General features: G+C 39.8%; 2 protein-coding genes across 2 annotated transcripts in view; both read right to left on the bottom strand.

Annotated features, from left to right (window-relative positions):
• T265_01268 (hypothetical protein) overlaps window positions 1-8520 on the bottom strand; it is a gene marked incomplete at both ends in the record, with an annotated part of 31818 nt that extends 23298 nt beyond the window's left edge. Inside the window, one exon of the mRNA XM_009165253.1 lies at window positions 8416-8520. Within this exon, the coding sequence (XP_009163517.1) occupies window positions 8416-8520 (105 nt within the window). The remainder of the gene's footprint in view (window positions 1-8415) is intronic.
• Window positions 8521-10368: 1848 nt separating this feature from the next.
• Window positions 10369-21932, bottom strand: T265_01269 (hypothetical protein; the record flags this gene model as incomplete). Its single annotated transcript, XM_009165254.1, has 9 exons — window positions 10369-10932; window positions 11149-11227; window positions 11383-11480; window positions 13050-13250; window positions 15631-15741; window positions 16950-17091; window positions 18950-19048; window positions 20792-20876; window positions 21676-21932. The coding sequence occupies 9 exons, from the start codon at window positions 21699-21701 to the stop codon at window positions 10724-10726; spliced, it is 1050 nt and encodes a 349-aa protein (XP_009163518.1).
• Between the last annotated feature and the right edge of the window lie 5654 nt (window positions 21933-27586).

A 27586-nucleotide genomic window follows, 5' to 3' on the forward strand; every position in this document is an offset into this window, starting at 1 on the left:
GATTAGTCTACCAGTGATTTTGAATATCCGTCTTCTTCTTCAACGAGTCTCCTTCAACTTTCCTGGATGATCATTTTTTATCACGCAAATCTAAGCGAATGCTATAAAGCAATTCCGCAAATTCCGTATTAAATCCCATCTCCCATTAGATCAAGGCGGGGTTACGAGAAACCACATACTACTCGCGTACCTCATCAGTAGTATCCGCCGCTGCGTCAGTATCAATACGGACATAGTTTTGACCAGGAGATGCTTCGAACTAAGCAAACAACCATCCTAACGGTTGAAAATATGCATACAACCTACCCGACAGTGGAACGTCCCCCGCATGGATGGTTGTTCAATAGAGGCTACATGGTTCTTGGCCGAGGACACTATGGTTGACCACAGTGTCGATTTCAAACTTGACCGTGATAGCTATGAAGATCATCGCCCTGATTTTATTACGAGTGTACTTCACTCTAAAGAATTTTATAAATCTGCCGGACAAAATCCTCAGTAAATTTTCAAATTTCATAATCTCTATAAATGGCTTGTTACTTGCCTCATGTAGTATGCTTTGCACCAGCATACATGCAGCATAAAGTCAACTGGATTCCAGCGAAATATACTCATTTGCATACCAATCTGGTCTCGACAAAAGTCTTACTTGTAACATATCTAAATCCCTCTTCTATGATGTTTTTGAGCAACTGAACATAATACATCAGACAGCCTCATGTTTCAGGTGATACAATATTCTGTATATCGCCGGACATATACAGACGTAAGGTTGTTGAAAACCCTTCGACAGACCGGTTTCACCTTTTTGAGGCCCATCAGATAAACGCAGTCCCCAAGTTTTTGCCAACTTTATGTTCCACTTGAATACAGATTGTTTACAGACGTTGTAAACGAAAGATGCAGCTAGATTTCAGGTGAGCCTCCCGTCAAAACCAAACTGGTTTGCAACCAAGTGAATTTCGCTAATTTTGTGCAATTTGGGTTAAAATCGCACATGAAGTTGGCGGAAAATCGATGATTGAGTCTAACTGATGAGCATCAAGAAGGAAAAAAACCAATCGTGGGCTGCTGAAAAGTTTTCAGCGACGTGATGACTAATGTATTTGTTTATCAATTGAATCTCCCGTTTATTCACAATTAGACTAGTAAAACTAAGCACTGGGAATAAAGCCTGACATTCGGAAATCCTGTGGGATTAATCACACCTTACGTAAACCATTCGTTTGTCTACTTTTTGTCTTCATTCTTCCAATGTCACCATGGATTCACTTTATGGACTTTGCCTTTCTGGCTGTTGGCCAACGAAGTTGATGATGATTACGCCTTTCTTTATTTTGGTAGGGGATTATCCAGAATTCCGGTGGTTGTTTTCATTTTTGTGCATCAGGTACCCAGTCTCTTCATCGATCAATGGTCAACAATCTAACGACGGTGATCATGTCACTATATTGCGAGTTTAGTTGCGCATTTCTACCATGATATAATCTGACAACAATTCCTGTCGGTCAGGCTTGCAAACGGGTTATTCTTTGTGGTCGGAGGCTGGGTGACGCAAACGACTTCGCCCAATAAACTTGCAAGGATGGTACACAAAGCAGAATGAAACGTCAGGCACATTTATCCGTGCATTAGCGTGATTCAGTAAACTGTTAAGTCAGTTCCAACTGTGGACCTGGAAAATCAGCGAAAAATGATTACATAAATTACGTATGTAAATGCAAAAAGTGAATGCTATTGGCTTCCGTAACGTTCAAGGCATGTGGGGAGACAATATGGTAGATAAATTCGAATTCACTATTATATGCAAGTAAGCTTGGTAATTTTGTGGAAGACGTCAACTCACAGATTGACGCAATGCGAATCGGTAATCACGTCAGGTGGGCGTCATGATACCGACTTTTTTTCGGGGAAGCAGCGTGGAATGGTTTGTTTAAATCTACAATTCCTAGAGAACTGATTTTATTGATCAATCTGACCAGCCGTCACACTCTCTCCGCCTGTTGTTTGTATTTTCGCGATTGGAGGTGAATCAGTTTACCGATAAGTACTCTCACCTTCATACAAATTCGGTTTTAACAGAAAACTAAAATGAATACAGCCGAGTCTTTTGTTTTTACGACTGTACGCTTCAGCTGAATGTGCCGAAGAGTTTTCAGCAAACTTATGAGTACTGAATCAGCTTGTTTGGTTTGTGCTGTGAGTTGACCCCTAGTTTTTCAGGAAAAGCTGAAACTCATAAGCTTCCAAGGCTGATGGGTTTACTCCAATACAATGTGTGTGTCTGGGTTGGATCACTTCAAAACACCACCAGAGGTCAGAAAATCTGAAAGACAACTTTTAGATGAACGGTACAAACAATTAAGGACTGTAGACATACAACCATTAGTCCTTGTTGTACGTTGCATAATGTTTCAATATCAGTAAGTCATATTTTTCCATGCTTAGCTGACAACTAAATGCAGGGAATTTGACTTCAATCAAAATTAAAAGTATAGCAATATAGCTAGTTGGTAAGGACTTGGTTGAAACCAGATTTGCATTAGTTTGCGGAAAAAATTGTGGAAAATCTAGACTAATTCGATTCCTTGCTACAACAAAAGCATTGAAGGATCAAATACAAAAAACGGATAAGATTGGTTGTGATGGAACGCGTTGTTTTTTAAAACTGTGTTCAAATAATCGGCTGCCATCAGAGGGCTATATGTCACAATGAAATAAGAAGACATTTCTGATGCCCATGGATTGTTCACAAGTGATCCAGAAACACACAGATATGAATTAACCACATAACAGATGGATATTTAAGGTTGTAATTGTGTTTTGAGGAACAAACCATGATGTTCTGACATAAATATACATTACAAAAGTTTAGTCGCACAGTTATCTGACCTTCAGGCACACTCATATTTATTGATAGGTTGACTGGCTTGTGCGCTTCGAAGTTTGCCAGAAACACACAACTAAATCAGAGTATACTGTTTATAAGAGAAGAGGAGCACGTCAGCTGGGAAGAGTTCCAGAAAAGCTAGGAACATCAAATTTCAAGAACTGGAGGAAGCAAGACATCTATGAATAGAAAATGACACAGAACCCACAATTCACAAGAACAACAGTTTCCAAAAAATGAAAACCAAGAAGACAAGGGGCATCGGTATAAGCATTTTTATCAAAACTCCTACGCTGCATAAAGTAAAATACACTGAATAACACAACAGTATTTGGGCCAGTCCAACCAGCAGGCATAACAGTTCTCAAGTTGGACGATGTCATTTCCCACTGACGTGTGATCTCTGCCACGGACTACATTTGCGAATTCGTAAGAAATAATGAGATCAGAAACTAAAACAATTATTCTTTGAACACATTTAAGTACAAGTCAGCTTCAGTTCATTTAACTGGAAAATTTTGCCACCTTTTTTGATGGTGTAGTAATGTGGTATCCACTCCCGCCTCTATTAGCCAATATGTTCACGGCTAAAATAGAAAAATCAGTTTATGCAGCTTATACCTCAACCAAAAACAAGTAAATAGGTTTCTGTGTTTTAGATTACAACCTCAATCTTGTGGGTGTGCCGGTAGTCGCAAAAAATGGAAACTGATAACATATGACTTACAATAGAATAAGAAGTGGCGGTTAGCTTCCTCAAGCATCTGCATCCCGACGATTAGCCGGATCGATCCAAAATTCTGTTCTCCAGAAAGAAGCCTGCAGCAACCAGCATCATATTTTTTAGAGTTTATTCTGCTGACAAGGTACCTCAACTTAATGAGTTGCCTGGTCGATCCAACGAATGAACTAACTAGCATAGATACGGATGTTTCTACGAAATGCCCTCATGATGAGCACTTGTCCAGAAGGACTGACGTCAATGCGAGTACGACCTATAGTGCATTTATATCGCATATTCAAAGTAAAGTCGAAACAGCCGTACATATGTCTGCTGTTTGGGAGTTATCTGATAGTCAAGACACAATATACTGAACAGTTATGGTTCTCAATTTTATGCCACCATACATACTATGAACACTTTGTGCTTCTAGGGTGGCAATTTGTTTGAAGTATGAAGAAACATTGCATGGTTCCCAACTAACTTCAATACTTTTCTCTTGTTTGATGACAGCAGAACAAGTTACGTTGGCTGTGCGATTTTGCTTGCTATAATCTTCCAAGTTTTTTTTAAGATCCCGCATAAGACCTAGCACAGAAAATTGGGATCTATTCTTCTTATTACAACTTGAGAATTGATAATAGATCATCGTATGTGTCGATCAGAAACATGAAAATATTTGGATGCCCGTAAGGATGATTGGTGCAAGATCGTCAACAGTTAGTCCAAAATATTCCAGTGCTTTATCTTTTTTACGATCACTTTCTCTTTTGACGCTAAAACTCCGGATTCTTTCGTAAAAGCTATGGGAAAACTTTCATTATTTTATAGATTAGTTTCGAAGTCAGCATCCATTACAAAATAGTTTTGGAATTTTGTAAAGCTAGCTCAAGTTGCACTTGCTGTCGCTTTTTTGCACCTTTTTAACCCAAAGTAGAGCCACGGTTATTTCTATGTGTGGGGGTTGTCAGATTTCCTACGCTTCTCCCATCCAGTAGAACACCCAATATTCAGGCAACAATAAGCACCGACGAATCATTGCCAAGCAGTTAAATTAACAAATATGTGAAGTATCATACAACTAGCTCAAACGAAGTTGAGTTGGTTTCTGATATACTTGAAAATTATTTAAAGTGATATAGCACCTTAGTCTTGTAGTCGACTGCAATGAATCCCTCAATGAAACTATAGGCGAAAACTAGCTCAAAGAATGAAGTAATCAGTTTTCAGTGATTCCTCCGGTTTATCTGTCAAACAACTCATTCTTTTACAAGTGATGCAAGATATAGTTTCATTTATACTGGCCAAAAATCAACAGTGCGTGAAGATTCACTTGTCCAACATTACCCTCTACCAGCAAGAAGCTTTTTGAATAAATGCGCAGCTAAACGCCAAAAACATCTAGCAGAATGAAAACACCTAGTAATGAAACACGTTGAACAGAGTACGTATGAGGGGAATATGTAGATGTTTAGAACAGTTTATCCGATGGTGCCAGGTAAACAGCACTGTTCATTCTCTATCTCCAGTCCCACTAATCAACATTAGTAACTCGACATTGATCGAGATGAGGGGTAAATTGCAAAAGCCAAATATTTGAGGACTAAATCGGTAGCGTCATAAGTTAATGAATAATGAATACCAACAAGGGACTTTGAATATGCGTAAATCAACTAACCTGATATGGAGATAAGTAACAGTGTTTTCCTCTCGTGTAAATGTAAGTAAAATAATGAAGTAAGTGAAGTGCTGAACACTAAAGTCATGCTGTCGATGATAGTGATGGTGAAGCCTGTATCTGAACTGTGATAACCATGCAGCCTGTTTCAATTATCAGTCGTTTTAACAGTATACCAACTTGCTGTATCAAATAGACAGGTTGGAACTGGGCGACGTTTGTTATCAGAGTAATTACTACTGGCCACCAAAAACTTTATGGGAATCATCGTTAAACTAAGGCAGAGGAATTTGCTAGGGACAAAAGTTTCTTTTAGAAACGCTTTAAAAAATACACAGCTTGTTAAAACAGAGATTGGGTATCTATTAGGGGATGCAATATTTTTGATAATTCTCGTAGAAAGTAAACTCTTATACGATTCGGAAAGTGAGACGAACTTCTCCATTCAGATAGATTAGTACCAAACAAAGGTTTTGCCCGGAGAAATTGGATCAACGGAATCATTTTCGGATGGATACATTTTTGCATATTTTATCGATATATTTTAAGTGATGGATGGACGTACTGATGTCATATCACGTACTAATATCGTAGACAAAATGGCCTGGTCAGGCTTGCAGTCTCTCTGGAACATGCATTGTGCTCTCAGTGAGGATGGCAAACAGCTATTAATGCGGGTTCCTATGTTATTGGATTGCGCTGTTGGCTGCAGTTTGGGATGGCAGTTTGTAAATTCTCCGATACAGATTTTGTTCAACTTTACCGATCTACATGTCACCGCAAACTTGTATGAACTGATAAATAGTATTGGAGAAAGGATGAGCTAGTAGCTAACGTTCGTTGTCGTTTAACTGAATACCCTTCTTGAACGGCAGAGGTATCAGCTGATTTATTGAACCCTAGTCGTCTTAGTCTTACTGACTGATACTGTGGAGTGCTGTGAATAAGTCAACCTCTTCAAGGAGGAGATCACCTTTTTCGAAGGTAAGATGCACCTCATGCATTGAGCGGATCTGTTATCGGGACTTTGTTATCGATCAAAGTTTCGGTTATAAATCTCTCTTCTTGTTTCATTTGGTCCTCAGTACACAAAAGATGCCCACTTCTGATGAATTTGCAGGAGACTGTTATTTTGAAGGAACCATACATTTGAATTTTGAATTTTCCGGGGCGAAATGGCTCAATGACTGGATTGCAAGTTTACTGACCGCAAGGTCGGTGTTTTGAACCCGACCTCCGCCTCTTGACTTCCCCTATCTAGGTTTGGGCAACCTGGTATTATCCCAGTCGTCGTGCTTCCTTCTGGTGGCCTGGCAGTTAGGTACCGACAGGGTGCTGGAGCTGAACGATTTTGGTTGCTGGTTGCTCATAAATTGAGACGCACTAAATTTATCTGTCTTTAAATAAACTGAAGCATCGAGGGTCTGCCAGCACCAGTATGCTGCATTTGTAAAGTGCGACAGAATCTGGGCGTGTATCAAGTTTCTGCTTAGTTTTACAGAGGAAGAACATGAGAAAACTCTCCAGAGGACAATAAACAGCTACACCGTCCGTCCATATCAACACCAATCACAAAAGAATTTTTTACATTTGACAGTTCATACCTTCCCAGGTTGCAAAAGTCAAAGTACCATGAGCTGTTTGGTCTTGAATGAAAATAGCAAAATAATCTTCGAGGTTCATGTTACCGAAGTATTGCAATAATTCTGATCATCACCCAAAAACTCTTTTCAGTGAAAAATCGAAACCAGTAGCTGGCAACCCGAAAAGAACTGCAAAATCTAAAAAGATTCAAAAGATCTTAGAATGATTAACCTTAAACCAGAACATTCCATTCTTTAGCTAACGACAGAACTTCCCAATCATTATTGTCATACAAATTCCATGGGTAACCCGCTTGACTGTATCGCACCTGTTTCAAACGAGGACCTCATATGGAATTTTTCTATAAATCTAGACAAGTAGGTTTCAAACCTATTCAATGTTTTACTAGGCGAAGTACTAAGACTTGTTGTCGGTTGGTCTGAACTAAGGTATATCACCACGAAGCAATGTTTCGTACTTGGTGGAGGAACGTAATTTCAAAAACGTATCCACACGGCTGAAATACTGGGAACCTACACTAGTGGTTTTAGCCCCTTGCTACGAATAAACTGAACAGACAAAAACCTTCTATTATACCGTGAATGTAATCCGAAAGTACACAGCCGGTTGCTTGTTCTACCACCCAAAGCTATTCTGCCTCACTGAACTGACTATTGTGCTAAGAAAGCAAAAAATCTGTACATCGAAAAGAAGTTTCAGGTAGTTGAGCAAATCCGTGTAAGCTATGAGAAGGACGAAAGTACCGAACAAAGTATGTTTTCACTGGTTGGTCCTCTTGACTGTTACGTCAAAAATTTATATGGTACCGAAAATCCCGCGGTACTCTTTAGTGAAAGAAAAAGAAGAGAAGGGGTTGAGTGAGAGATACGTGGGTCAATGGGTCACCTGATTGGTTTCATTACCCAATATTTAAAGTCCTGCGGTCTTAATTCCGTAGCTTCAAAGAAGCGTGGTGCGCACTTTGTCCCTCTGCAACAAGTTTATTTGCATTCCTCACTATATCTGTAGGAAAAAAGTTCCCAAAAGGGACACTGATATATAACGATTAAGAGAGGAATTTATCAACGCCCACATCATGCCAAACCCTAGCGGAGGCCTGACCACTCAGTAAAATAAAGTTTTTTTATCAGATTGCAGTTTAGGGGGAACTACCTAACCACAGTCAAATACCATAAAATTACGTGCTGAAATCGGTCAGAAGTACTTAGCTGCTATAATCAACGAGACAAGTCCATCTCCAATAAGTTCTGCACATTGCACGTAATCTCCCAAGGTCCCTGCCACAAGCTATCTACTCGCCTTGGACGTATGAACCGAGCCTGATTGACCCCTATACAGTTGGTTCAGTCTCATTGTTTAATTGCTATTTATTCCTATTCATGTTTTACAATTTATATCTAAATAGACAAAAGCAAAATGTCAACAGAACTTCGAGCCTTTGTCCTATTGCCGTATTATTCTGAAAGGGAACTACTGAGAAGAAGAGTCTTCGTTCGCAAATGATTTGGTATTGAAGCTCACGTTGTAATTTTCCAGGACCTCCAGCAGTGCGTCTTTTATGTAATATGGCCTGTAAAGCTTTTCTGCTTGCTCAGTGAGCGCAATGTCATTGTGACTTCTAGCCATTCGAAATCTTCGAATGTTAACCAATCTAATAATTCCGTCTTTGATCTTGAGGTGAATTACTGCGTATGGGTAAACTGATCTGAATTACATATTGAGATCATATATCTTATCCTATCTCAGATTCTGTACCCATAGCTTCGTAATTGGTAGAATACAGAATCTAATTTTTTGTAATGAGAAGTCCAAGTACATATTCCATGAATATGAAAGATATTTGGAGTCAGGCCAAGACAGTGAATATTTTCCCTCCCACGTACTTGGATTCAGCATTTCGGAAACTGCTTATTCCATTTCTATTGTCTGTTACCATGGCTAGTCACAGGTAGTCAAACTGTCCGAATAAGTCAACGGCTGACGAGTTCAAACATAAACTATCAGAAAATTAAGTTTGGAGTTCTGTGGTACGGGAGTTGTCGTCGCGTTGATCAAGTTGCGGACGCCCCTGGCAAGGCGCATTATGCAGCCTATTTGTCAGTTTAAACGTAAGCGAGTTGCAAGGTACCTGTTTTGTGTAATGAAATAGCAAACCGGAAGGATCTGTTTACGTGACATGGCCCCTTCAAACTAAATGCCAATTAGAATCCATGCCCTAGAAACCCTGATCCAGTAGTTCAACAATCTAAGTAATACTGAACAAAATTCGGCTATTATTGGTCCCTGCTCCGTACATGTGCTGCAGCATGCTCTGTCCACCTCATTCCACGGCGGACTTTTACGACGTGTACGTATGTTTGTAGGTTGAACGAGCTGAGGATATTATCAAGACAGGAATAACCTGCTCTTGTTATTCTGATTAAGCACCAACTATATAAAGGAATCGATTTAGTCGCCAGAATTTTGTTAGATTGCCCACCAATATTTCCAGATATTGAATTCTACAGAATAACGACTTCAACCGCAATGATAGATTTTGAATTCCGGAGCGGATTACACGAACCCTGGTTGTATGACATACTCATGGTTTTAGCAGCGCTGCTGCAAACAGTCGACTACATTTCTGTTCAAATCTGGAGTTTGCAGTTCATTTGGGCAATGTTCCCGGTTTTGAGACGAAAGACAGACAGTTGCATCATAATCGACAGAGTAGGTTACATGGCTTTTTACTAAAACGGTCCCGCTGAAATGCTTTGCGATTTTACTATGATTTGAACACGTAAAATGGGGCATATTTATATAAAACTAATTAATGTTTTACTACGCTACCTAATTTCTGTTGAAATATCTTCTGAGTCGAGTAGAAAGACTTCGTAGGTTGTGAATAACAATGATTATCAAAGCCTGACTTTTATAAATATACTCAAAATTCTGCTAAGCATGCAGTATTTTAGAGAATTGGCGCATGTTTTCTATTGTTGGTATTGATTTTCCGCCTGTGCGTTTCATTCTTTCAAGTTCAAACTAAATTCAAGTCCTGAGCCGCGGTATTTGTACTTATCTCCTGGGTTTCAAATGCGGCTACATTTACCTCACAAGCTTTCTGTGTTCCAGACCTAACAAATGTTTCGCACGAAAAGATCCTCAAATCAGCAAAATACACCCATTTTCTGACCAATCTCAGCTGAACCTTTCGTTTGTGATGTTCTATTTTGACTGAATATGCTAAACCAGGTTGCCTCGTTTTGCATTTGGTGCGATAGGTCAGTATCTCAGTGCAGTGCTAAGACACACTGTTTATAGTGTTGATCAAAACTCTTGAAAGAATTTTCAGAAACCTTATGAGTAGTGTGTTACGCAGATACCCAATCAAGTGCTTTGCTGGTCATCCTTTTCAGTAACCTTGTGAGGAGTTTCCTTGTTGTGCTTGTTTTAGTGACATGCACGAATGTGTCAACCAATACGATACGCATATCGTGAGTAAAATACGGTTTATTGCTGGGGCGTTTCATATGAATAGAAAAATGTTATGGTGGACTTGTCAGCAGACCGGGGAGCCAAAGCAAAGACCTCAACAAAAGCGAAATCTAAGTTTGGTTACAGTGAGGTAGTAGAAGAATTGGATGAAAATTGCAAGAGGCAAATCACAGGGTATTAGAAAGCTTTTCCAAAGGTTGATTAAACCCTTCGGTGTGAGTGCAGTTCCTTCACCTAAATATCAGAGAATGCCAGTGTTGCTCATATGCTTCCTGCTACCTCGCGATGCAGAGTTGGCGTAGGGAATGGGTAGTATATACATAGTAGAAAGGGAAATTCCTAAGCTGAGAAATCAAGGGTGCCGTTGTGGGTCTTCTTCGGACATGACGATGTCGCATATCAATTTTGTGACATCTTCCGGCCTTGGAATTTGGATTCCCAGTTCTACTTTGGCAGCAACAATAGCTGCACCAAATGCAGCGGTGGTCTGGAGCAGGCGAAGATGAAGTCTGCCTTTCCGACAGTCTGAAATATGTCTGGGTTGAACACCGGCCCGGAAACCTAACGTGGAATAAAGTATACGTCAAAGATTATAAGTCCATTGACCTCGTTTGTAACTCTTTATCGCATCGATCAAGTGAAAGAGGAGATGACTGTGAAACTACGACCGGTAAAACTTTACATTTGGGCATTTTCTGTACACGTAAGTCTTCTATTTGACTAAACTGTGCAAATATGAGAGGCCGTATGCCAACAGGTTAGACGGAAATCGCTTACCTGTTTCTAGAAGGTCCCAACTTTTAAATACTGATCCACAGCAGATAACATCCATGCCCTCAGGAGCTATAAGACCCTCCTGTTGTGGTAAAAAAGCAGCAAGTAACGGTTTAAAGGAGTACATGAGTCGAAAAAGAACAGAATATGACGTGTTCAAAACAGCAATGTTGCACAAGGATGAAAAATTACGCATTTATATTTGGGTCACAATTACGTATTGGTTGAATTGCTCACCTTATCAGCGTTTCGCACAGCAACAGACACGTGGCGACCCAGATGCAGACCAGCCTCGAAAAAGATTTGTTTACAAACTAAGTCTCCCTCACGAGCAGCTGCGAAAAAAAAGAAAATTATCATGAGGTTCCAGTCGGCCATTAAACATTAATTCCTTCGTTGGCTTGGATAAAAAAAATGCGCACTCATGGGACCACTGCGCCAAACACTTATTCCGAGGCACTTCCAAGGTGTGGCGTCTAAGTGTGCGGGAGGATTTAAACTGACAAAATCACACCCAGTTGTCTCTGTTGGGCTTATGCTTGACGCTTTATTGCTAAGATGAATTAAAACTAACATCTAACGGGTCGAGAGATCGGCTCCTGATTTGGTTTGCCCGATCATCGAAGGTGAAACAGTGGAAAACTGCCAAAATTTGGCACCACTTCAAATTGTGCTATTACCAAGAAGTAGCGGGTTCTTCAACTTTATAAACCCAAAAGCTCAGTTTGTTAAGAGAATGTGGCACTGTCTGGCTCGCTTTAAGTCTGCGTAAGATGTGTTTGATACTTTCCGTCGCGCTGCGCAACCAAAAAATAGGCTGTTAGCTTCGGTGAAAAATAGCAAAAATGGATGAGCGCAACCCCAAAGTGGTTCGAATTGGTGAAGCAAACTTTTGCACCACCGCATACTGGGGAAAGCATGTAGAATAGCAGCGCAAAATAAGAACCCTTCTAACCAGAGCTTCGGTTATCGACGAAAGAATCTTCTGGGATGATAACAGATTCTGCCGCATTTGAATGGTTCTGAATTACCGATGGCCAGATGGCGATAAGCATCAGATTGAATCCTTTCACGTAAAGCATTCGAACACATTTCTCATACTTTAAGCTATGTTCTATTACAACAAATTCATCAACCCATTCACTGTCCTACACAAGCAGACAAGGTGGAGAAACCGCAAGTAGATGTCACTAGACGAAGGTTATGTGTACTTGGTGAAAGTTCCCAGTTATCAGGCTGTTACACGTGGCTAGCCGAAACCCTTATTAAAAAATCCTCAGGTCTTTTCTATAGATTTCTATGATTACCGGACAAAAAATTTACTTTAGTGTTGTAGAAGATGTGCCTGACTGTTCACATCTTTGCGAAAACCAGCGCAATTATATCTGCTGAAAAATTTGGTTGTTTTGAAGTATGGATTCGTTGAATGAGCCCTGATTATGTACGTGCCGCTCCATCAAATCATTTTCGATCGCCTGAGTGTTGCTTACATCCGAAACATATATCCCTTAAAAGAAATGAAGAAACCGGGCAGATCATTTATTTTTTTGTTTCACTTTTCGGTTTCAACACCTGAAAAGAGTGCTTCACCTTTAGAATGGATGAAGCATTTATATTGTTCTTGAGTGCATGTCTGCTTTGTTTCTGTGTCGTCTGGGTAATCGATTCACTTCAAACAAAAAAGAGTACTCTCACCTCCGGTAATTCGTAATAAGACATTACGGTGACTGATTGCATGCAAATTAATTTAAGATTTGGTTTCCCCCGCAATAACTCCATAAGTCAAACATGCTACACTATGTGAACCTCAGGAAAATCCACGGTTAGCTTCCGAGCTCTAAGGGTTGAAAATTTTCCATGCCTATGTAATCGACATACTTGAATCGAGTCAAGAAGCAACTCACCTTCAGCGATTGGTCTACAAAGTTGTGCGATAAATGTCTTGTTGATGTTTTCATGGAAATGCGGCAGCAGCTCGTGGTGATGACTGATGTTGAAGTGTTTGTAAATGGCTTGGGTCAACATTTGTGTGCCAAATTGGTCATGATAAAGCCCCTCAGTGGTCTTGATGTAGGTCATGATGGCTTGGTGTGCAATCCAAAAGGCTGTAAAGTGAAATTTAGACATGATACTCTTGAGCAAGTTCCAACAAAAAACTCAGATAAACTAGGAGGAGATTACTGCAATCCCCATAGTGCTGTCACGAACACTGAGAAATACTTCCATTGACAAAATCCTCACTGATCATGTTCCAGGCTAAAAACTGAACCTGCAATCTATAGTGAACAAAATCCTACCCGAAGTTTTTTCGAATGTGTCAAACACCATGCAACGTGAAAGAATCATATTTTGTGGGACAAAATTGAGCCCAATATATACCAAGATATATGTCAAAAATCATGGACGTCATACTAGCTGAAAAATGAAGTGGTCTTTGTGGGGCCCATTCATTTGGAGAATATTTCAAGCGAGAGGTTTAGTTGAATTTCCCGTGAACATTAGCGTAACTTGCAAATAAGCGTGTTTTGCAGGTGCATAAAATCCGGTGTTTAAGTAGAGCTTAAGAATGACGGAAACCATAGAATTAAGCCTACCTAATGAGCGGCAAGAAGGCAACAGCCATAGTGGGTTGTCGAAGTCTTTTGACTGACGTTGTAAGTGGCTACCTACCCCATCTCCCTGAATCATCGGTGAACAAAGTGTGGCAGCCACAGCTACTGCACGACAAGTACGTGGTTATTATAGCTGACAATGATGACGATGACTGACACGATAGAAAAAACATTCAGACACTGGATGTTGATCTTGTGGGGGGGGGGTTAAATTTAGTGAACGGGGAAACTCAAGCGGTGATTTCAAAAGGGAAGTGGAAGTCGGATTATGAATCTTTGTTTCATAAAAAAAAGACACTGGAAGGGATCAGTCACGGTCCTGGTTCAATTAAGGAGTCAATTAGGAGTCCAGCAGCAAGACCAGGTGATATGGTTGACCTTATTTCGTACACCTAATTAATCAAGATTCACTACTCTACGTGGATGGCAAACATTCTAGGTAATATAATACGAGGTTTGATCCAATGCTTGTCCAGAAGAGGCATTTTAGTCAAATCCGTTAGAAATCCTTGTATTCCATTTGATATGTTTTATTCCTCCATTCACACACACATGTCATGGACGCCATTAGTTGAGGCATTCTCCTGACTGATTTATTTTTCCATACAGTATTGAGTTTAGTCATGAGCGTTCAATATTTCATCGTCCTGAAAATTAGATCTACTGGAAGATTTGAGAAAGGTAGCCTTTCTAATGGCAATTTGTGCACTATACGAAAGCACGGATTCTATGAAACTGAATCACCTTAGGAAATGGTGAAATAAGCACGAGGACAGGGCGAATCAGTTGATGCAGTACAAATGACTGAAAAATGGTTGAGTCTGAGCTTTTATGTTGAAAGTTGTATGATGCTGGGAAGCTTGCTGATACTGTTAATAAAGTGCTTGCCTACCCTGAAAAAGCTGGATAGAACAGACAACTCCTACACAGATGGAACCTCCTGACAAAGTCGCCTGTTTTGGACTCATGATTAGTGGGTTAAAGCCAATTTATTTACAATAAGTAATATTTACATTAGAATTACAAGGCGTTGGATGTATCAGATGAATAACATTAGCACAGAAATTGCTCCCGTTCAAAGTGATCTTGAGTGCATTGTTTGACTGAACACCGATTTTAACTCTCCTCTCACATTCATTTCCCAGTTTTTCTGTAGTTCTGATTACTCCAGGCTACAAACTTTGGAGAAGCCTTTTATATTTACCAAGGTTAGCGACATATGAATGCAGGCTACTTCAGGCATTGAATTGTTTTTTTGTAAGAACCAGCTGCTTGCCCCCAATCCAAATTATATGGGACGTATTTATGCTACTCGATGGTTTTTAGTTTGTTTAGAAACAAACACAATGTGATCTACACGAATGAAAAGTCTCAAGCTCTTCCCTAAGGAGCTATAGCCTTGTTTCCATAAATAATATCATTCCACTAAACCAAACAAATTCAATCTATCATGCGAACTTCAAATGGTGTCATCTACAGAATCTGGGCCACTACTACTCCCAACAACTATATGAAGCGATGTACTTTAAAACTGACCCCGAAATCGAAAAGTGAATGGATTCGTCCAATGAACGTTTTAGCACTGGCGGGCACGTTCCTCTGAAAGCTCACGAGACAAATGCGCCAATCATTAAACGTATTATTTGTTAAGCCAATGGAAATGGGTTTTAGGAGCCGTTGGTTTAATTACGGTGCCAAATGGAAGCCGTCTAGCAATGACCAAACGAATGTTTTTAAATAGTTTTTGCCATTAGAAAGCTGCAATTAAGCACCGCGTGTTACCAAACAAAGGGGTCCGGTGTATTGGATTATACTTATTCATTATACGAGTAATGCTGTAACTTTAAAGTTATTAAAAAGTTGACACAATTACCTGATCCTTCATCGCCCAAAAGGTAACCAAGACCTCCGATGCGAACAAAACTCAAATTTTTTCGAATCAGCTTGCAAATTGATCCAGTTCCAGCAATCAGGACAATCGCATCTATATAAAAAAAAATTGTTACTTCACACATTAGTTTCCACCCTGATAGGTCTTATGTTCTACCAGGAGGGAACGAAATATGTATAACTATCAGTGGGTAAACGAACTTTCTTCAATAATCATTTTTTGAGCAAAACTCAGACAACCTTACAATTTTCCGTAAACTACTTGGACAGTTTAGCTGTGGCAGGCAGCACTCGTTTTATGAAGGTCTGCACAACTGTCAGCTTTGTTTGATGTCATTCGGATGTATGGAACATTTCTCGGTTTCGCAATTTGTAAACTAATGATTTGCTCCTTTGTTGTCCGACCGATAGATGTTGGCCTCTGTGTTGCATTTCAGCATGCGATGCAGTCTTAGATTTGCTCTACAATAAAGTCCACCGCGGTTCGGTGCGGATGTCAGTTGGTCATTCTGACTTTCCGTCACTGGTCGGCAAACATCTATTATTGTTTATCGGTTCCAGCCTGTTGACATGCTAATGTGAAGATGGTTGTTTGATCGGTGCCTGGATTGTGTTTCCCGCCAGGGTTTTTTGCACTTTGAAAGCTCCTAATGGCATTGTCGTCTGGATAGAAAAAGTCAGGTTGAAGTTTGTAACAGAACGAAGGCACAATTACTTCACTTGAAATGATACTTCTTACAAAATGGACGCATCGGCTTGAACCTTCTTCGTTATTTTTCGGGTTCATGAGGCAGACTTGGCCCCCAGCATTTCACATGTCTTATTTCATACCTGAACACCCATTGGGCCATGCATGTAAATAAAAACTTGATTTCAAATTAGTCGGTTTTTAAAGGGGTTTTCACCTACTCTTAACTGGGTTTTGTGTTTATTAACCGGTAGGGACAATCCAGGCATCCCCACCAAACTTATGTCGTATCAAGGAAAAGAGTTCACCGTCTTTCAGTCGTTCTAGACGAACCAAGACATATTTGGCCGAAGCACATTAGAAACGAGAGCTTTATCCTCTTAGCTGAAGCCCTCATTCCAACAGAATTTTCCGTTACCATCTCTTTCGTTTGCAGACGAATGTTTATCTGAACTAATTTAGTTATTTGTTTATAATCTTTAGGAATTTCTCATCTAAGACCCATTCCAGAGGAGCATTTTACTATGGAGTAAGCTAAACAAAATTATATAAAAGATTGACGCACAAGTGTGAAATGCCTGTGCGGTTGTAGGTTTGAGATATAATGAAAATACCTTCGTCGGTTGCCGTTACTAGGGTTCCAACAGCATCATTGCAGGCGTGGATTTTTTCAGCGATCCCTGGGCGGATCTTTCGAACTGCTTCAATAATTTGCAAGCAGTTTGACTCTGTGTTAACTCCGCTTAGTGCCAGGCCCTGAAATCATAAGATCAAGAAAACGATGTGAAAGCCAAAGAATGAACCAATTTAAGCAAAAAGTATTGACGTATTCATGATGAAGCTCATTTTAGAGGAAGATACAAAGGGGTGAGTTGAGTTTAATGTGTCTATTTTTGTTGAAGGTATGTGGTCAATCTGTTTGGAAGTATTCGGCTCACCCTTTGAGGATGAATTGCAAGGAACCTGCGAGGGTCGGTCACTAAAATGAATGTTTAGGTTTCCCTAAACATGTCAGTTAAGTTTCTTTATCAAGAGTAAACTAGGGGTCTTTAAATCGTTTGTCTAACACCCTTCAGAATGCATTTTATTCCATTTATAAGCCACTATTGGAAGGGATGTGTATTTTTCTGACTAAACTAATCCATATACACAGATATTTGAAGAACTGACTTTGACGTCACCATGTCTTGCTTAGACGGCCGCTTGAGATTTAGCGTGTCAGTAATTTGGAGGTTATAAAAGTTTGGTAAGTTATTTAGTGAATGAAGCTTAAAATAGTTTCTACAATAAAGCAAGCTTCCAAAAGTGGACATATTCATCCGGTTTGAAAAATAATTGCAGTGAATCTCCTCTCTCTCCAAGGGAGACGACTAAAAGAACAGCACGGTCCGCTTGCTCTAGCGCTCACTTCCAATGAAAAGTGAAGTAGCTCGAATAACATAATACACTCATTTGCCAACGAATTTGGTTTTTCTAGAAGCTCATCTGGAACCTAACTCATTCGCTTGTTTACGATGTTTATAAGTAACTGACTGTACTGCATCATGTTTCCTAATGTTTCGGTTGGTTTCGAGACATCGCGAAACCGGTCATCGGCTGTCAAAGAATTTTTAGCAACCTTATACTTAGTGTACTACGTCTGTACAAGTAGCTCGACTGTTCTTAGGGCGAGATGGAGGACACAATTAGTTGTATTAGCTAACATCTTTATTGTCGTGTGCGTCAACCAATCTCGTTGGAGCAGTGGATGGGAAGATTCTTTTCCATGCAGCGACTAACACGCGCTATTCGTGTTCGATTAGCATCGTTAAAACGAGGTGTTGCAAGACAGCATGGTCAGCGTGAGTGGGACGGTAGTTATCCAAGTCCGTCCACATCCACATGCGCCGAAGCTATTGAAGAAATCAGTATCTGATCCTCCGGACCTCATGCAATTTTTAACGCCAGCCTAATGAACCATAAAGATAAAGTCGATATTTGTTCATAACAGGATGGTGAAAATCCAAGGGGCGAACAATTGCTTCTGTAGCAGCTAGCTGTGCAATTAGTAGGATCCAGATGAGTAACCTTATTAACATCAATCAACGTGTAACTTAGCAACGGATGTTTGAGCGTACCAGCACTATGAAAAATTAAAGCTATAGGAAGAGTGAATCGAGGTATATCAGCGTCAAAAACACCCGGAGAAGTATCGCGAGACAAGGTAGTACAACATTATTTACTTCGGAAGCAAGCGATCTTTCGAGCAAGTCGAGGATGGATGCACAAGGTTCAGAACTTTTATCGGCCAAATTTTCGAGCTCCTAATGGAAAAAGGCTGAGGTTCTGAACAACGCTCCAGCTGACTAGCTGGCATATTGGAATACTCGCACTTTAGCTACACAACAAAAGATATCTTCTTAAGCATTTTCTGCCGTTTCTATTCATTGTCACCACCGTATGTTTTATTATATCCGTTTCCAATCACATGGCGCAATTATGGGGCTGATCATAGGACGTCTCGACATTTAAAATATATGAAATAGCGATAGACAATGGAAAAATAATCAGGTAGGTTCCGTGTTCTTAAGTATTTATGATTCATTTGCAAACAGTGCGTGCACTAAAATCTTACCAGCGCCTTAAATGGAGTTTCTTTTGGTAGCCCAGCTGCTTTCAAGGCATCATCAGCAAGCATCACAACTCTACGGGCAGCCTCTTCCATTCCAAGGTGCTAAAAAGTAAGAAGGGTCCGTCATTTTGTCGGGTGGAGTGAGAGCATAGTATAAGAAGCAAACAGTTTGGAGTATGTACATTCCTTTTTATTTTGATGTCTTGATGATTCAGTCATTGCTTTCTTGTTTTAATGATGTATGAGAGTCTTCTCCAGCTCTTACCATTTTCTCTGGTTGTACCACAACTTTGTTCAAATTTGCTGACTAATTGCACGTTCTTCATTGTCGTATTGCTTATCTGGATTTTGTAGTGAAAAAAACGGTGTAGTTTCGCTCAGAAGCCAAACTGCAGTTGGTTACATGTGCCAGGGTGTTGACTACTCCAAAAAATTGCGCCTACTTCTAGTACACAGCGGAAGTCCTGCTCCGATATTCTCTTCACTGAATAATTAGACATATTTCTAAGTTAACTGACCGAGGAGTTAGTTATCACCGACCAACTGAGAATACACTTTCTTCTTCGTGTATATGGCTGTCTATGGAAGGTGTGTACAATCATTAAGTATGGTGGTAGTGAGTTTCCGCATCTTTTAAGGTCAAACAAGTTCATGAACCGGTCGGTACCTCCTGCGACTGACCCCGTTCATCTGTGAAATGATCGTAGTGAACAAATACATACGCTGTTACGGAATTTTTTTCCTTAAAAGAAATAACCTCAGACATCCGCAAACCGCAGTGGCCGTACCGTGATCCACAACGTCAGCATAATGCATGTGGAAGGGCGCGGTTAGCTTACCAGTCCAGTGGAACGAAGGTGATTACCTACGTTATAAATACCAGCGAAATTAATTAAATTCCTTAGTGAAGAAATGGTGGTTTCAATTCGGGTATGATATCGCGTGCAGGGAGAGGACCCAGGAAATTTACAGCTGCAATAATAGACATTCGTCGCTTGAAAACCTGCCAACACATTGTTTGGAACGGCAAGGTTTCAAAACGACGTATCCAAAGCCGAAGCACCGTTGCCCTCCTTGACTCCTGACTACCTCTTCTTGGCGGCTGATACTGCGCAAAGATTCATTTTGGCCTTTATATGGCCGTTTGTGAAACACAGAGCAACAGCTTTCTGTCATGTGTTTAAACAGGAAATCTACAGCTGGAGCATATACAAATACCAGCAAGGGGGACGGACGCAACCCTATCTGTATCGGCACAAGTTCATGCTTGGATAAGTAAACCTGAGTAACAGAGAGTGCGTTTGAACCTGATTTTTATCTTCAAGGCTGTCTTTCTTAAGGTACTTCTTAGCTGGAGGTGTCTTTTGTCCGAAAACGGATCAAATACAGAAATGCAACAAAATCGACGTTTTGCATGTCTGTGCAGTCAGTGTACCTATGGGATTATCATATAGAGCGGTCACGTCACCCTCGATCACTGGCTCATACAGGCAATAGATAATCATCTTTTGTACATCTCCAGCCACAGGATGTGTGAGCTAATAAACGGGGTTCCGAATCGTCGAGTTCCAAGACCAATTCGCCATAACGGATAACTCTAAAGAGGATAGAGCCAACCAAGTACGAATCATCTTCCGCCCTCATCAAACTGAACCCGAAATTACGAATCCGTCTAAAAAACCTGCGTGTGCTTTCTTTGGCACCACATAATACTATGGTTACATCTTGGTTATGTGGTGTTCAATGGTGCTCTGACATAACATTATGAATAATTGTTTATGCGTGGATTCGTAGTTAGTCTCCGAAATATTCAAAATTTTAACGGGAATACATGCATCTATTTACCCAATAGTTTGTATGGGGTCCTTCTGACTGCCCCAGTTGCTTTCCTTCAGCAGACAAGATGACCATTCGTGAGCCTGTTGTTCCGCTGAAAAACAAAAAAATTCGGATTTGGTAAGAAGCAAAGACTATCGGAAGTACCAAAGAAATAAATTTAGTTGGTATTGCCAGGAGGTCATATATTTTTCAACCAAGATCTCATCATGGAAATGAAACCAGTCTGAACTGAAAAACCAATAAGAGCTTTAGAACTGCTTCATCTTTACCGGGGATCAGTTGTAATGAGTGTTCCACGAGACGAACCCATGCACTGACCAGTAGGCTCGTTGTCGATAGCTGAAGACTTAATCGGTCGGCCACGAGCGGTTGATCGGCAGTTTGATTAACTCATAATTGAACAGGATATAGCATCAAATAACTTTTAATCATGAATTTACCATCACTTGGTCACGAGTTGACTGGCTCCTCAAGCGGTCAGTTCTCCGATGGCGGGCTTACTCATTGTGCGAATTATTACGCTTTTGGAGCTTCTTGTAAATTGTTGGCACTGTGAGCAGTTTTTGGACTTTGAGTAGCGAATGATTCATATTCAAGAGCTCGTCCTACTTTGGCAGGTTTAGTTTGCGCCTAACCGTTTAAAATTCCTTGATAATAATGTATGACCTGTGATATTTGAGTTAAATGGTTACAATCTATTCGGAATTGTGGGGTAACCGGTTCAAAGCAATAAATATCAAAAGTAGCGTGTTAAGCTCACAACGCGTACAATATGTCATCGACCTTTAAACTCTGAAATGTTTTGGTAGGTTGGTGGAACCGTGCTCAGATCATGTGGTCACGTAACTGTGTTCAAGATCAATCAAGTAAAATACTTTGGTTGAACCTACCCTTCAATTCCAGCGTAATAGGCCATCGGTTGCTGCCGAAAGAAATATGAAGCTGAAACAAAAATTAACAGTGAGCCTCATCAAGGTGCGACATCGGTTTTCAGGTATTTCCTGCGCAGTTGAAAATACATGAGTCGTGCTGAATTGATGTCACGGAAAAGCACTCAACTTTGTTGAATTTAGTGTAACTCATGGGTTATTTTGTTCGTTTCCGCGCAACAAAAAATAGGACTATGCTCAGGGGGTCGTAGTGCAATTCACGAAGAGTTGACAAACATCACTGTTTTTGCGAGATTTTTCTTATGGTCATTACAGATATGGTTTTATATGGCTTCAATCTATATTAAAGAATATGTAGAGGGGTAACTTTGAAAAATTTTTAGAGAAAGTCAAGTTTGTGTATGACCACAGATATGCCGTGTTTGTTTACGGAATAAAAGAACCAGTTTTTGTGTATTAAAATCATACGGCACTCATTTGTAGTTGGCTTGAAACACCTCCAAGTGGAAGACTATGTGAAAATGGCTGAAGTCCACCCCCAACACCGTCAAACCCTCCAGAGAATATAGCCTTGAAGGCTTCATTAAACATGCGTGATATAATTACTGATTTCAAGCCTTTCTGGTGTCAGTTAGGCAGCTAAGGAAGAGAACACAAGGTCTTGTCATCCAACCACAACTAGAAAACCATAATTTGTCTGCCAATGTGTTTAAATCTTAGCGAAATACACTCATTTGCAACATTGTTTGACAGCTTATGTTCACACTGTGGCGGTGTTTTAGAGCATCAGATGGAAAATAAAAACTGAGACGTTATTTCACCTTGTTTTAGGGACAAGTACACTTTGATTAGACAGTTTTGTGCAATTACTTGGGTCTCACCATCAAATTATATGGCAAGCTAACATGGTGTGTAAATTTGATCCGGGAAACAAGAATTCTGCAAGAAACACCTTAATAATTGTAATTTCAGTTATCCTCCTAAGAGACACCGAGCCGCTCAATATGCTCATTGGTGACGGAACCCAGTGTTTTCTGACTCAATATCATTGCAGTTCTCCTAAGTTGGTCTCTCACAAACTAAAAATTCTTGGTCAATGCTTGTGTTCAAGAAACGTGGTCTGATAGCGGCATACATGTTTTTATCCAAAAATAATGTGAATTTATGGATTATTTTGTTGCGCATTCCTCAAGTTACACAGAAAACGGAATCCAGTGTACAAAATTCACATAGCTTACAAAGATTATATTGCAAGCTACCATGGTGTGTAAATTTGATCAGCGACCACTATCTTAGACTTCTGCTATCAGGCTAACATGTCAGTAGGTGACTACTGAACATTTTATGAACGACTTAAGCGATGTTCGATTAACATAAATTCAAGATTGCTGTGTATTTAAACTCAGGATTTGAGATCTAAAAACACACAACAAGCTTTAAGTAGCTCGCTGTGAGATAAACACTTTAGAAGCTATTCGATTCCTTGTTTGTGTATGTTCATCAAAGTTATCCTGGATAAATACATACGCACCTAGTGTGCATTCACATGGATCCGGGAAATAAGAATTCCGCAAGGAACACCTTAATAATTGTAATTTCAGTTATCCTCCTAAGAGACACCGAGCCGCTCAATATGCTCATTGGTGACGGAACCCAGTGTTTTCTGACTCAATATCATTGCAGTTCTCCTAAGTTGGTCTCTCACAAACTAAAAATTCTTGGTCAATGCTTGTGTTCAAGAAACGTGGTCTGATAGCGGCATACATGTTTTTATCCAAAAATAATGTGAATTTATGGATTATTTTGTTGCGCATTCCTCAAGTTACACAGAAAACGGAATCCAGTGTACAAAATTCACATAGCTTACAAAGAATTGAAGCTTTAAAGAATAATTTCAAGCAAATATAGCGGATGTTCTCGAGATTTCCTATACAAAATCTTTCTTTATAAATTAGTTTTTAGACTGTTAATGAATAGAGTACATTGTTTCAACTGTAGCGCAGGACAACGGCTGCGATTTTGCTTCGTTCGACTCTCCTGTCTGCTCAAGTCAAACTCTGCTGTTGAAAGCACGGACAGTCTGATGTGGAATGCTTAGTAGGCAGAAATTTAACTTGCATTTGACAAAAAAATATCAGGAGGCTTATAGGTTACACGCTTTAAACAGAGTGATTAGGAAAATTCAAACTTGCATGGCACTTCATATATCACCTTAACATTAGAAAAGCCAAGATGTTTTATACCAAAAACTTTAAACAGTACGTTCGTAGTTCCATAAGCACCTCTAAACAGAAGCCGACTTTATCTACCCGACTCTAAATTCTCGAGGTCTCTTGGACAGAGCATCGCTTCAAGTAACCGAAAAGCAAACCTTTTGAGATTTTAATAAAATGTATTTGTTACGAAATAACTAATATGAATTCCAGAGAGTTGCTTCTGAGATTAGCTCATAACCTCAATATATTGCAAGCAAATCAAAACAAAGCAAAATGCTGGCCTTGTCTGCTGGATTTAATTTCTTTCAATCAATTATCCTTGTGATATTGAGTAGATTTGTGGGAAATCGCTGAAATAAAACCAATAGTGTAGTAGAAAACGGATTACGTTCTGTGTAAGTATTGAATTTGAATTACGCTTGCACGTAGTCCTTCCTGTTTCATCAAAAACCACAGAATTTAAGATCGTCTATAGATCTCAAAATAATCCACCATTAAACTTGCAATATGGTGCGCTTTTTTATTGAGCTACTTCGTTAAATCGAACTGCTGTCTTCTTGCAAGAAATCTCAGTACAAATTTAGATTTTGGAATCAGGAACGACTACAACCCACTGTGGTTGTATTTTATTAAATTTTCATGCTCATGAAAGAGCAGTTGGGAAAGGCAGACAAAAATATCAAAAAAACACGTTGTTTGAAATCCCAAGAATCATTTTCATCCGTTGAAAAAACGCTTTGAACGAGCACTCCCTCATACGCTAAAACTGGAACCAAAGAGAATGTCTTATTTTTCCGGCGCTGTGGTGTGCATAGGGAAAGATACCAACATGAGAAAGTCTAACCGAAATCTAAATTTTTACTGCCTGATTTTACCACGAAGCAGAACTTCTCGAAACTCTTTCAAATGAGACGCTGGAATGTCATCTAGCCTTATTAAAAACTTGGTCATCTATGTGAACCTATAGAAGATAATTTTTATGAAATCTGATGAGGACTCAATCAACAAAATACACAAAATTCAAAAAAGCCTTGAACAAGAATAACTGTACCCGCAACGCAAAAGTTAATTAGGGCTCTTAAGCTTCATTGGATTTTTGAAAACCTCAGCGATAAGGATATGCTGGTTTTTACATATTTTTCCTGGACGTATGTGTTTATTTTGAAATTGACCTGATTCTGCCAATTTCTGTGGGACTTGGGTATTCACTCTTTTTATTCCTTACTTCTGTCCACACTAAGTCATTGATGTAGTTTGATTGTTTTACTTCAATCCATCGGTCATCAAACTGAGGATGGTTAAACCAAATTAGCTGCTAAACTCCCTGGTTTCCATTCCTTAAGTGCCATTTATCCTTGAAGATTTTGTCCAACGATTTTGCTGCTTACACGTCTATGAAGTCGAATTAGCTTGTACAGCGTCCATTTTTGTGCCAATATTCTGAAGAGAACTGGCTTTGTTCGTCCTTTTATTTAATTTCGACATCACTGACATTCTTCCTCACGACTTTGATTTTTTATACCAAGGGATCATAAATTCATAAGTTGTATTGCTTATCTAAAGTATGAAGCAACATAACTTCAAATGATAACCAACTACTCAAAACAACGGTCAACTTAGCCAATAATCAACCGTTCGTTGGTTACTCAGAATGCAGAAATATTTTACCCTACTATCGACTTAGGTATGACTTTTGTTTTGGAAGGTGCACTGCTTATATGTGAAGGGAAAATACAAAAACCTCACGCAACCACTTAACCGTGCGATACATGCCACTTGATTTTTTTATCAATAATTTCAGTAAGATTACTAAAGGATCCGTAGCAACTTTGGCCTATAAAACCTTCTAGAAGATCACCAATGCACTCAATCCAATCATCAGTTTTGAGTTCTTTGCGTTGACTCAAGTGGTACAGAAACTTTGTTATCTTAGTTGTAAACCTGTTTCACTATCTCAAAACGGTCCGGGAATTTCGCATGTTCTGGAATCGTGATGAAATTAAAAGTAATTCTAGGCTACTAGTCACTCTTCTGATAGCTATCATCCACAAATGGACCAGTTTCACCTCTTGCCGAGGGCAATTACTTCGTTTTATTGAATGGATCTAAATGTAAGTAAGACCTAGTACCCCTTCCTCATTCACAAGTAACCACAATTCGTTAACTTCCTTTGTTTACTAAGTTCTGGCTTATTTGAAATTCTGTTGCATCGTTCGTTGTTCAGTTGTGTTTTAGTTGCATCTTATGCTCCAGGTACCGTATCTGGTAGGAAGATTTTAGCTCTCTTCACTTGCGTGTAGCCTCTAGTTTCCCATGGTGCCTGTTTTTTGGAACAGTGTTTGGCCAACTTTTGGCTGGAGATGTTGTCACAAATACGGTCAATAAATTTGCTCTCTCCCGCAATCTGTATTGGAGGGAGGTCTGTTCCCCGTACTTTTGGAATCAACACCCTTGCTTTTTCTAGGCATGATGCTAGCTTCAAATTTCTCAAAGTAGTTATGTGACCACTGAATATCAGCGATTTCTGATTCTTAGACAGGGAAGATCATCGCTAGCTTCATTGAATCACAAAGCAAGGAAGATTCCCCACTGTCTCTGGAGTTAGAATGTTGTTTCCCTGAAATTTACTGGGTCACCAGGTAGAAGGAGACCTCTGATTTTTTAGACTGTGACCATCCAGCAGAGTAGTCATCTTTATTTTTGCTTAAACAACATCTATTTTTTGCTTCGGGTAGACACTTGAAAATATCCTGTCTGGTCTATGTTAATATAAACCCATCCGTAGAAGGTACAAATTAACTTGCGGATTCTGGTGTGACTGTTCGATAGGTCACTATCTTACACAAACAACACTGAGTCAAGTAGCCGTTTACCTATCTACTGCTCGGTGATGCCACGGAGCTTCTCTCCGTTTTACTGGTTCATTTACAACGCAAGCAGTAGCTGGTAGGAAATGCCACAAATAAAGCCAAAAGCTTAGCAGTGTATCCGTCATCCCAACGACATGCGTTAGTAGGAAGGCCAATAAAACATTTAATTCATCCCGTTGTTCTATTAAACTTCTCAAATTTGCGGTTGAGATATCACTCTTGATGGACTGGGCTCAGTAGTCGTCTACATGACGGAGTTGCTTGCGAGCCTCCAACATATCACGTAAGAAGTGGAATATAAATTTCGACTTCGCCGTTGTCCAGCTGCTTCTATAACACAGCATTTCTCTAAGTCTCGCCGAATTAAGATAAATGGCCAGCGTAGAGGTCTCGTGATATATTCCCCCGTTGTAAACTAGTGACGGAGTAAGATAGGTTTTTCCCCACATAAATCAGAGTTATTTACATTGATCTCTTCCGGGTGGTACCCTTCAGCCTCCTTTGATGTGGATGGTTATTTGAACCAACTACCCGCTTTAGCCACACAGTCGCCGCGTACTGCGCCTCATGAGTCTTTCCGCAGGGCTTACGCTAGCAGAAAACCACTGAAAATGCAAAATCCTCGTCCACACTGCCAAGTTTTTGCGATTACCGCCCACTTTACTGGTGTACTAATCCGTCATCTGAAGCATTGATCCTAGTGATCTGTCTCTAAACAATGTGTACTTCCTTCCAGTTTTATTCATTTTTGCTCATTAAACCAGATGTACTTCACTTTTTAGTGTGGCTTCAGCTCTAGATGACATCTTCTGTAACTACTACTTC

The sequence above is a fragment of the Opisthorchis viverrini genome (assembly GCF_000715545.1).
Source record: "Opisthorchis viverrini unplaced genomic scaffold opera_v5_13, whole genome shotgun sequence".
NCBI classification, from domain to species: Eukaryota; Metazoa; Platyhelminthes; class Trematoda; order Opisthorchiida; family Opisthorchiidae; genus Opisthorchis; species Opisthorchis viverrini.